This window comes from Magnolia sinica, chromosome 19, assembly GCF_029962835.1.
Source record: "Magnolia sinica isolate HGM2019 chromosome 19, MsV1, whole genome shotgun sequence".
Lineage (NCBI taxonomy): Eukaryota > Viridiplantae > Streptophyta > Magnoliopsida > Magnoliales > Magnoliaceae > Magnolia > Magnolia sinica.
The window spans coordinates 24,297,555-24,310,482 of NC_080591.1; the positions used below are offsets into that span (position 1 = coordinate 24,297,555).

Consider the following 12,928-nt stretch of genomic DNA (forward strand, 5'->3'; position numbering starts at 1 on the left):
TAAAGTTCTAAACCATACTCGCTATTTGGGCCAAAAAGTGCGGTCCATTTTTCACTGTTGAATGGCCATTTGAAGCTCACCTGACAGCCTGCTGACATCTTTGCAGACTGTCATCACCTGGTCAGGATGCAATTAGGGTGGGAACAAAAAATAAAACAAAACTCCTCGCAACCAAACAAGCTAAGATTAAGGGTTTCTGATGGTGTTGGATCGTAATTTTTTTAGTTTTGTTGGGTTGTTTCGTGTGTTCTGTTAGAGTAGGAGATTTCTCTGTGTGGAGGCCGGTACCAGAGCTGTCTGAGGGAGATCCGAATGCGAGCAGGCGATGTTGAGGATGAGGAGAAGGGTATTCATTTAAGGAAAGAGGACTGGGAGAGGTTGCATGTGCATATTGCTTCATATAATAATTTCCCTACTGCAGCTGGGTTGGCTTCTTCTGCTGCGGGGTTTGCTTGTCTTGGTATGACTGCTTTCAGTTTTTATGTGTTGTTTTTTGTTCTTTTTTCTTTTGTCAGTTTTATGGTAGCTGCAATTGGAGTTCATATGTGAATTTAGTATGGATTGGATGAAAATCCAATAAAATCTTGCTTTCTTTTAAATAAAATTTTTTCATCCAATAAAATCTTGCTTTCTTTTAAATAAAATTTCCATCATATACTTTAAAAAGGATGAAGATCCAACCATGGGATCTTGGTGATCTCCCAATTTGGTGAAGACCATATATAGGATCACGTAAAATGATCAACCTACAATATAGATCTATTGGTAATTACAAAAAATAAATGAATGTTGCAAGACTAGTATAAAGAGGAAGCTTCAATAGCTTTCCCAAGGACTAAAGCTCCAGTATGGTCACAAAATCCACAAATGAAAAGAGAGTTCCATAGCCACCTAAAGCATGAACAAACCATACAATTCACTGCTACTGCAGCTTGTTTATTTTTTATATATATATTTTGAATAGTAATTGGGTTATATTCATTAGAATATGTACAAAAATATACAATGGTGAAAGACATGAACTGACAAACAGTCAGTCTGATATCCAGCTAGACTAGGATTGACTGATGTGCAGAGTTCTATGTCGTCCATGTTTCAGCCATTAAAACAAGGAACCCCATATCCCAGAATAGCATATATTCTTTTGCTTTCTGAAACTCCAAAGATTTGGCTTCATGTTAAACACTCTGCTGTTTCACTCTTTCCATAAGTCCACAATGCTAAGATCACGAATCTCCATAACATCAATTTCTTCTTGCTGAAAAGGATCTCTCTCCCTGGCTGCAGGAGCTCCAGAACCAAAGCTGGCAACAACAATTAGATCCTGAATAGACTAAAAATCTTCCACCAAACAATAGTTGAGAACTCACTGTGTATGAGCAAATGGTTGGATATTTCTTCGTCTTTTAGGCATTGGGGGGAACAATTTGTGTGTTAAATCATCCTTTCCTGGAGCTGGTTAATTGTGAGCATTTTTTGTTTCGCTGACGACCTACTACGCACATAACTTTTGGTGGCCCCAAGGGGCTCCAGCTTTATGCCTTTGGTTTCATGCTCCTTGCATTCCCTCCCCCCTTTTGATGCGGAAGTAAAAAGTTCTAATTATAAATGGCCCATTAGAATTTAGCTTTGTTTCAATCTCTGTCCCTGTCGTCTTTGGTGCTATATTGTGTACCTTTTTTTGTAACCTGATAAAATTCTCTGTTTCCACCTCCAATAGAATTGTTGGGCCCATACCCAATATTCAGCAACCAGCGCATAAATCATAGATGCTTAATTCCTTATCCAATGCTACTTTGTAGAGGTTGGCCATAAATATCCACAAACGGGGTGTCCTTGAACCATCAATTCTATGAAAACCTAATCTTTCAACCATCTCCCAATACATAGGAAATGGTATTATTGTTGTCTTTCTTGCATCTTTGCTTCTAATAAGCTTGACTACCCAGTGTAGATTGGAATCCTTTGTGAACCATCCCCCCACTTCCAACCCGTACTTCACACTAATCTCTCTCCATAACGGATCATGGCTGCCATTGTATTAAAAAAATGTTACATAACAGCCGTTTTGTAATGGTAATGCTGGGGGGGTACCATACATGATACGGGTTTGAAACGTCCTGTTCTAAGAAAATTGACAAAAAAAGTTATTGTAACCATCCCCATGATCGTAATGGTGCCGTTGTAACACGTGTATTGCCCATGGGGCCATGGCTATTCCGTGTATATAAAGCTCCCAATGGGGGCTGCTTTCCGAAGATTCACATTTTTCCTTCTCCTTTCCTCATTTCACTATTGTGGATATTATAAATCCATTTTTGATTAGATTTACGCCTATTTGCCATATCAAAACACAAGATTTGAGCTCTAATCAATGAATTGAAGCTTTGGAGCTGGTTATGAGGAAAAATAAAAAAGAGGTAAAATCTTTTTTTTTTTTCTTGCTACTGATGTAGGAAATGAAAATTAGATATGATGTGCAAGATTTCAGGCTTTAGATCATAATAATTTAGAAACAATCACAATAATTTTACATCCCACATAAAGTCAAGCATTCAACAAGGGGAATCTACGAGGATCCAAGCCTACACATGTTAGGGCTGAATCAATTAAAAATTATAGACCAACAATGCTCAAAGGATAGTAGATTCATCCACACATGCAAAGGATCATTTCCCAATCCAAGGGATTCTTACGTTTCAATTCGGGAAAACCTAGGGTTTCAAAAGTGGAATAAAACTTGAGGATTTGAGATGATCTAGGGTACGGGTTATGGAAACAACGCGAAAGAGGAGTGAACTAGAGACGAGAGGGAACCTGTGATCAGCCCTCACGTGTGCACAACAAGCTGGCCTGACGCACGTGCGTGGATGGCGGCCCGCACATGTGTGGAGCCCACGAATCTGGAATCGGCAAGGTAGGGCCCGGTCGGCCAGGGATGGGCCACCTTCCCTCCAAATTTCAGGCCAAACAGATGATCGGTTTGAACACGGTGCTCCGCCGAAGTTTCAGCCCTTCTGTAGGGCCATATTTTGGAAATCTGGGGGAAAGATTAGCTGCAAACGTGGATGGATTTGATGAGGGGATGGCTGTAGGAGATGAGGAATATGGAGGGTAGGAGATGGGGGCGATTTGGGATGGGTGTGGCTTCTCACCATGGTAGTTAGCCCTTTGAAGAAGGGAGGGTTTTGCGCCCAATTAGGTTTCCACAACTCAAAGAATTAGAGAAGTAGGAAAATGCGGAATTTTATTAATCATCTTCAATGAGAAAAAAGACTACAAGGGGTATTACTTAGAGATGAAGTAACCACAAATAACAACTAATCAAAGCAATCTAAACCGTCTATGATGTTCTTAATAACAAAAATAACCAAAACTCAAAGTACTAGATCGTTTAGAATAGTGGGCCACAATCATGAGAACCCATAGTGGGATTCACATGACAATCGGGTCCACTCCAAGGGACCAAAACACAGTCCTCTAGCTAGGAAGCCCTCCTTAGACGTTGTTATCGATCCAGATCGATGGTGGGGCCCTCCTCCTTGCATACGTGCGTAGGGGCGTGCGTGTATGTGTGATGTCTCCATCAACTCTCCCCGGCTGCAAAGATTTCGCCACTGGCGAAACAAAACTCCTAAACTGCTCCAAGATGTCAGGATTAAGTCTTTGAAGCCCCTCAGTGAATTTCATGCGTTTCTCAGTGAGCCACGTACTGTCTGAAGCTGGGCGTGACTTCTACGTAACCAGGTACTTCTGAAATTCACTGTCTGACGTCGATATTATCTGATGGTCCAGAATATCCTTCATCTCCTCTCTGGGTGTGGGAAGGGTAGGTATGAGAGTTAGAGGCTGGGAAGATGGGTTGGGAGGGGGCCATAGATCAAGGGAAAGGTCTGGGAAAACAGGATGATTAGGTGATAGGCTGGACAATGTATCAGTGGTCTCCTGAAATGCAACTAAATCCTCTACATTGAATGTAGAACTAATTCCCATGGACGGTGGAAGATCTACTACACATGCATTGAGACCGTTTCGTTTTATAATTTTGAATGGTCTAGTGCTACGCGTGTGTAATTTATGAACGACTCCTTGAGGGTACCGCTCTGGCCTGGTGCATATCATCACAGAGTCCCCTACATTGAATTCCTTGAATCGTTTATGTTGGTCAGCAGAAATTTTGTAATGTTCATTACTAGTATTGATCTTTCGCCTGATTTCTTGATGCAATAAATGAATGTGATGTGCAAATGACTCTGGAGACTCTGATGACCTATGGAATAGGGACATAGGGACAAGATCAATAGGCTTCCTAGGTTTATAATCAGTAATGACTTCTAGGTAGTGCAATGTCCCACGTCTCGGTGTGCTCCCCCACTAAACACCTGAGCAAATTTCCCAGACTTCTATTGACTTCCTCAAACAGGTTTGGTAGAGTTGCCCCAGGGACTAAATCAATGGCGTTCTGTATATCCCTCACAGGGGGAAGCTCATTTGGTAGATCATCGGGGAAGACATCACGAAACTCATCCACTATCGGAATTGCCTCAGTGGGTAACTCTGCATTAGCCTCTGGTGTACTTTCCTTAGCCACAAGGGCGTACACCATCGAGTCCGACTCAGCCTCTCGCTTAAAGTCTTTGGTATTTAGAATATGGAGAGGCTTAGACTTAGACTTCGATTCCTCAACTAACTTCAAGTGATAAGAGAAAGTGAAGTATTTTTCCTTAAGAGTTCTTTCATTTCTCCCCAATGAACTATTGGGGGTTCCCTCAACTTCTCTTTCTTTCGCTCTATAGTTGCCCAAAACCTCTTTGCTTGGCCCACAAGTTTCATCTTGGCAAATCGGACTCGATGAGCATCCGACATGTCGTACCATTCAAAATTGTGGTCCATATCCGCCAACCAATTTAGAAAAGCTTTAGGGCCCAAGTGGCCATTAAACGTAGGGGGTCTTTACTCTGACTCCCTTGAGGAGTTGCATATCTGGGTCATAATGATCATGATGCCCCCGCGGGGTGGGTGTACGGGTGCGCGCCCATGTTTGTTTCTTTGGCCACCCCTATTCCCTTGTCTATCCTCCTGACCGCCTGCCTGAGATTGGGCATCTTCCCTAATGGTGGGGTTTGTCCAGGTGGAGGTTTGTAGTTGGGTAACATGCACATTAAGTTGATCCCAACGTTAGTCAATACGTTGTTCTAAACGCCTACCCAAAGACTCAAACTGCCAGGTTATGTTGTCTATTGACTCTTGTAATTGCTCCATGTTTAGTGCAGGGTGCAACCTAAAACTGCGACCAGTATGTGTGGGCATACAACTACTCCCCAACTCAAAGACCCTCTAATACAAATATATGTGTCTAAATAAAACTAAATCTGCAAGACTCTATGATGAGAATTAATGCAAACTAAACATGAATAGACCAAACCCTAAACATGCAATGCATTCTCCTATGAAAAACTTAAGCTCTGATACCAAATTTGATGCAGGACATGAAAATTAGATATGATGTGCAAGATTTTAGGCTTTACATCATAGTAATTTAGAAACAATCATAATAATTTCACATCCCACATAAAGTCAAGCATTCAACAAGGGGAATCTACGAGGGTCCAAGCCTACACTTGTTAGGGCTGAATCAATTAAACATTATAGACCAAACAATGATTAAAGGATAGTAGATTCATCCACACATGCAAAGGATCATTTCCCAATCCAAGGGATTCTCACGTTTTAATTCGGGAAAACATAGGGTTTTAAAAGTGGAATAAAACTTGAGGCTTTGAGATGATCTAGGGTAAGGGTTATGGAAACAAGGCGAAAGAGGAGTGAACTAGAGATGAGAGGGAACCAGTGATCAGCCCGCACGTGTGGACAACAAACTGGCTTGACGAACGTGCGTGGATGGTGGCCTGCATGTGTGTGGGGCCCACGAATTTGGAATCGGCCAGCTAGGGCCTGTTTGGCTAGGGATGGGTCACCTTCCCTCCAAATTTCAAGCCAAACGGGTGATCGGTTTGAACACGGTGCTCCGCCTAAGTTTCAGCCCTCCTACAGGGTCAGATTCTGGAAATTTGCTGTAGGGGAAAGATTAGTTGCAAACGTGGGTGGATTTGATGAGGGGATGGTTGTAGGAGATGAAGAATATGAAGGGTAAAAGATGGAGGCGATTTGGGATGAGTGTGGCTTTGCATTACGGTAGTTAGCTCTTCGAAGAAGGGAGGGTTTCACACCCAATTGGGTTTTCACAACTCAGAGAATTAGAAAAGTAAGAAAACACACTTTTATTAATCATCTTTAATGAGAAAAAAAAACTACAAGGGGTGCCTATTTATAATAAAATCCTATACTCCAAAACTTGCGCCATGTGCGCAACCTATTACTTAGAGATGAAGTAACCATAAATAACAACTAATCAAAGTAATCTAAATCGTCCATGATGTTCCTAATACCAAAAATAACCAAAACTCAAAGTACTAGATCGTTTAGAATAGTGGGCTACGATCATGAGAACCCATAATGGGATTCACATGACGATCGGGTCCAATCGAAGGGACCAAACGTAGTCCTCTAGCTAGGATGCCCTCCTTAGACGTCGTCATCGATACAGATCGATGGTGGGGCCCTGCTCCTTGCGTACATGTGTAGGGGCGTGGGTGTGCGCATGATGTCCCCATCAGCTACATTTGTCGATTCAACATGTTATGATCAAATTGGCCTTATCTTGCTGGATTTGTGTTCGATTTGAACTTTTTTGCATTTTTTTTTCTAAAATTTTCGATTTCAATTGTGACTTTCCGACTTAGTAGAATTCGGTGACCTTGTCCGCCTCGCCTTTCTGACTTAATAGAATTTGGTGACCTTGTCCACCGCCCAAGCGAGGAGCCCCATGAGTGTCGGTGCCATTGCTTGCCTACTTAGCACAACGCCCTTGCTTGTCGCTATAGCAGTGTCCTTGTCTGCCACCTAGGCACGATGCCCACGTTGTTGCTCCGTGCACACGACGCCCTTGCCCGTGCACATTGCCTCAAGGATATGTATGAGTGGAGAGACAAGTGAGTTGCCAATTACTGTAGGCTTGCACTAGGGGTCGGCATTGAGCTTGTAGCCTCTTGCATTGGTTATAGAGTGAGTTGGTACATGTTGAAGGCTCTAGAAGGGTAAGGAAAAGGTCTAAAAGGACTTAGGTGGAGGTAGTAAGAAAAGACTTAATGAATTATGGTCTAATTGAAGTTATGGCCCTGCTGGGGACATCACGCGCACACGCGCACGCACACCCCCCCCTACGTACATACGCAAGGAGAGAGAGGGCCCTATCGTCGATCTGGCTCGATGACGACGTCCCGGGAGGGCCTCCTAGTTAGAAGACGGAGTTTTGGTTCATTAGAGTGGGCCCGATAATCAAGTAAAGCTCATCATGGGATCTCATGATTGGGGCCTGCTAGTCGGATTGATTTCATATTTTAGGTTTTGATTAGTTATATTATTTACAATATTATGAACGTTTTAGATTTCTTTGATTAGTTTTTATTTTAGTTTACTTCATCGCCAAGTAATAGGTTGCGCACATGGTGCGAGTTTTGGGATATAGGGTTTTCCCAATAAATAGGCACCCCTTGTAGTTCTTTTGATTTATTGAAGTTTAATAAAAATTTGTTCAAGTTTTTTTCTATTATCTGAGTTTCTGAGTTGTGGAAAAATTCAAGTGGGTGCAAAGCCCTCCCCTTTCGAAGGGCTAACTACCGTGGTGCGAAGCCACATCTATCCCCATCCGTCTTTACCCTCTTCCATCCATATATCTTACCTTCTACAGCCGTCCTCGCCTTGAATCCATTAGTTTTGTAGTGGATCTTCTCCCTACAGTCAGTTTCTAGAATCTGGCTTTGTAGGAGGGCTGAAACTTCGGCGGAGCACCGCGCACAGCCCGTAGCTCGGATCGCCCTGAAACTTTGGGGGTTTGGAGCCCACCCCTGGCCGACCAGGGTCAAGGAATCGGTTTCCGAGTGTGGGACCCGCTCGCACGAGCGCCAAGCCCTGGCCCGCTGTCCGCTCGCGGGAATTGTCTTCCGGTTCAGGTTTTCTCTTAATTTTCCCTTTTCATACCAATTTTCATAAACCCTAACCCTAGATTGCATTATCCGTAATTTATTTGCCATTTTTTTTCACCCTAGGGTTCCTTGAGTTGAAATTAGTGAATCCCTTGGATTATGGACTGATTACTGTGCATGTGTGGATGATTATTTCTCAGCTTTGAGTATTGTTTGGTTCATAATTTTAATTGATCCAGCCCTAACATGTGTAGGCCTGGACCCGCATAGATTCCCCTTAATTGAATGTTTAGACTTTCATGTGGGATATGGAATTTGCGTAATTGTTTCTGAACTAACATGATCTTAAGCCTGAAATCTCCCACATCATATTTGAATTTCATGTCTAGCATCAGGCCCTTGATAGAGTGGAATGGCAATAAATGATTCATGTAGCCGATCCCAATTGGTTAGGAATAAGGCTTAGGGATGATGGTGATTTTGGATCCTCACTTTTTTTTTTTCTTTCTATTTTTGTACCATTTTTTTTAAATATTCTTTTCCTTTGAAAAATTTTCAAGCGCAGGGTCATGTGAGCCATTACGGGGTCTATAATGGCTGATATGGTGCGCAATGTATGAGCTAGTAAGGCGGCCAATACGCCAGCCATTACAGTTACTGGATACCTTGATCTCTGCACCTACCCTCCATAACCATTTACCTAGGAGGGCCTGGTTCATGACTACTAGGTCTTTCATGCCTTCATCTTTTGGACTACGAATCTCTTCCCACTTCACCACTTGGAATTTCTTCGTTGCCTTTGATCCTATCTAATAGAATATCAAACCCATGCCGGCTTTTGCTGCAACTTGTTTATGCTTATGAAGAAAATAAAAAGCTAAGTACCCCTCGTATCGTTGATAACATTCATCTTTATAAGTTACTACTAAGAAAATTAAAAAACCCTGATGAACTTTTAATCTTTTTCTTGATAAGTATTAAGTAAAAGAGAACTAACAATCTTTTTTTTTTTTTTTGAAGGTATGCTACACTAGAACCTGAGACCTCAATAATGTTGAAACGCATGCTGTCTACCATCGAGCGATGGGCTTGAACTCATTTGATTTAGTTCGATTAAGTTACCCACTCTTTGGAAATACCCTAATTGACCGACTTTTGCTGCAACTTGTTTATGCTTATGAAGAAAATAAAAAGCTAAGTGCCCCTCATATCGTTGATAACATTCATCTTTATAAGTTACTACTAAGAAAATCAAAAAACCCTGATGAATTTTTAATCTTTTTCTTGATAAGTATTAAGTAAAGAGAACTTATAATCTTTTTTTTTTTTGAAGGTATGCTACACTAGAACCCGAGACCTCAATAATGTTGAAATGCATGCTGTCTACCATCGAGCGATGGGCTTGAACTCATTTGATTTAGTTTGATTAAGTTACCCGCTCTTTGGAAATTTCCTAATTGACCGACTTTTCCTATTAAAATTGTTCACTCACTTTATCCCTTGGGTCTTTTCTTTGATGAATAACACAACTTTATTAAAATAAGACAAGAGGACACATGATCCATCAAGGCAATAGATAAAAGTCCCTTATCCTTTCTAAAGAGAAAAAAACATGATAAGAACCCCCTATATGAATATCCAATTTATGGATTCCCTCCTATGCAAGAGAATTGACAATACAATTGGCTTTTCTTGGCACATAAATAAATTTAACAGACATTGATTGACAACTCAATTCTAATCTCATTAGGAACAAATGCACAAGACTGAGGAGGAGATACTGGCCCAATAAGAGTATGCTTCAACAATCAATCAATGTCCTATGTATTGTCAAAATATTATGGATATTATTGACAATATCAAGCAATACATGCCGATATCTCGCAATATCGAAAATATCACGAGATGTCATGGAAAAATAAAAAATTTATAGAAATCCTCAGTTTTTTAGAAGTTTTTTTTTTGGGGGGGAATCTCTTCCTAGGGGTGTTTTAACAACACGAGTTGCTTGACAGCAAAACACAATTTCAGAGGAGAAATCGTGTTTTAAGAAAAACTTGTTTAAATTTCTTTTCTTTTTAAGCATTAGCATGGAGTCTAGTAAAAATACATCTGTATGTATGATTTCCATGCATAGAGGATTCATGCGTCTTTTAACATCTCCCGAAGTTCCACTTAAATATTCCATCATTTTCTGAATGTTTCCCAATGTTTCACTTGGATACATTCTCGATATGTGTGGTATTATTGACGATTTGAATACATGTCTCGGTATCCCAAGGGTGCGATACATATAACGATAATGATGCATAGAACACTGCAATCAAGGTGCCATTGAATCGATCGGTAAAATCTTTCCACCTGCTTTAATCGCCTTAAGTTCTGCTTGATTAGAGTTGCTGTTGGCCATTGGCCCAAAGAAGGATAAAACCTCCAAGCCATTCTCCATCTATTACAATTCCTCTGATCCTCGACTCCCTTGGATTACCAAGTGAGCCGCATCAACATCAAGTTTCCAAAAGCCTGAAGGAGAGGGACTAATGCATCGGGATGCATGCGGTGTGCTGAAAGTTATAAATAGTCCATTTCCATTCACGAAGAAGCTTGGGCATTGAATAGCCGTGGAAAACATCCGAAGTGTTTTCCCAAGAGGCTAGACGAGTCTTGATCTTGGCAAAGGATGAAATTGATAATTCCTTGGTTATAAAAATAAATTTTTTGTTTCTGTCATTCCATATTCCCTACTTCATGGCACAGGGTGACATTTTGCACAACACACTACCTTGGGGCGTGAAAGTGCCCCTTGGTCCAACCTTTCACGACCTCAAGAATAGTCCTCTGCATGACCCAATTAACTTATCCGTTTAAATAATTGTAACATATTAACATCGGTCAATCCCTTTCCCTTGTTTAACTATTCCCTTTTGGATGTAAGCTGGGGGTTTTGGGGGCTTGAGTTTTTTGTGTGTGGATGTAGTAGGACTCCATTGTTGGGTGCTAGATGACCTCTCATCATCTGTGTTTTTTGTTTGGTTTTGCTGTTATTTTCTTTTGAGCTTCTAACAAAATTTCAGTTGCCATTAAAAGAAAAACTATTCCCTTTTGGATGGCCAACTATTCCCATTTGTAAGCTCAATTTTTTTCTGTTTTTCCACACTTGTTCACTCAATTAAGTCAATCAACCAGTGTTTAAAAAAATGGCAAAAAGAAGAAGACATTTTAACCGACTAAACTAACTACCTTCATCTACTCCTAGATTAGCACAAATCATAGCTGTGGCCAGAATGCTTTTTAATTGTCATTTCTTCTTCCAATTGGCATCACCGAGATGTTTTATGCTCGTCTTCTCGATAATCTTCCAACATTACTTGTTTCATCAATTCCTTGGCGGATTCCAAAAATACTCCTGGGTGCTAACTAAAATGTATCATGAAGCCGCTGAACTATGCTGTTTCTGGGTTCGGTCCTTGCAGATACCTACCTTTGAACCCACATCGTGATCATTTGAAATACTTGCACATCAGGAATTTGCGTAGCACCTCTGCTTATAGTTATGCAAAGGGTGAAGCGAAGCAGCAACAGTTTGGGTGCAGGAGAGGGGAAGCATCTGTTTCAAAATGTTATTTTGGACAGACAACCAGGAGGCAGGAGTGTGAATGGGAATCCAAAGCGTGATTTGAAGCAGGAGCGAAACGTAGTTAGAAGGATCCTGCAACTAAGCCTCTACTACAAATAATGGCAAACATGAAGCTAGAGGTGTGTCCGTACTAGTATCCAGCTATAGAAATGTCCATCTGCTGTACCACTGCCTAAAAGCTCAAATTATGGTAGTAAAACACCGTAATGATTTCTAAACATGCCATTCTAGGGAAATTTTTATCAGTGAGATCTATGATAAATCCCTATATGCTTGTATCATTCCAATGTCCTATAAAAAACATACGGTAAGATACTTACTCATGGTACAAGATTTCATGGGATGTTTTTAATTGTCACCATCATCATAACCACTGTTGTCATATGCAATTGCATATGCGCATATGCATGAGGAGATCGCATATGCCATGGTGGCATATGCGATCGCATACGCTTTTTATGCAAGAATATGCGATTGCACAGGCAATGTATGCAGTCACATATTGCATATCCGATCGCATATTTGCCGACGGTCAGAAATCTGACTGTTGGCACTTTTTTTTTCTTTTGCCTATAAAAAGGTCAAATCAAACCCCCCCCCCCCCCCCCAATTTGCAACATTGAATCATTCCAAATTCTCTTTTACTCCTTAGTCTTTATAATCTCTCTTACATTCCAACTTCCAAGCCTAAATCCTAACAACAAATTCTCTTTTACTCAGTCTTTATAATCTCTCTTACATTCCAACTTCCAAGCCTAAATCCTAACAACAAATTCTCTTTTACTCAGTCTTTATAATCTCTCTTACATTCCAACTTCCAAGCCTAAATCCTAACATCTACAAATCCTTTACAAAGATCAATCACGAATAGATTCCAGCACTCATTCTACATCTCTCTCTCTCTCTCTCTCTCACATTCTATTTCTCTTCATTCATTCATTCTATATCTCTTCATTCATTCATTCTATATCTCTTCATTCATAATCATCATTCATTTCATATATCTATTTTTCTACCTACATTCAACATTTCTCTCTCTCTCTCTCTCTCTCTCTCACACACACACACACACACACACGCACGCACGCACGCACACACATTCTATTTCTCTAAATTCATACTACATTCTTTTTCTCTTCATTTATAAATGATAATCATTCATTCTATTTCTCTTACATTACATTCTTTCTCTACATTCACTCTCTTCAAGACAATTATTTTCTAGATTCTAGAATCTACATACATT

At 40.7% G+C, this 12,928-nt stretch overlaps 1 protein-coding gene across 2 annotated transcripts in view; it reads left to right on the forward strand.

Moving 5' to 3' along the window:
• Positions 1-12,928, forward strand: part of LOC131235641 (diphosphomevalonate decarboxylase MVD2, peroxisomal) — a 53,384-nt gene that overhangs the window by 11,910 nt on the left and 28,546 nt on the right. For both annotated transcript variants that reach the window (XM_058232903.1, XM_058232904.1), the window contains exon 3: positions 262-460. In XM_058232903.1, coding sequence (XP_058088886.1) covers positions 262-460 — 199 coding nt within the window. The remainder of the gene's footprint in view (positions 1-261; positions 461-12,928) is intronic.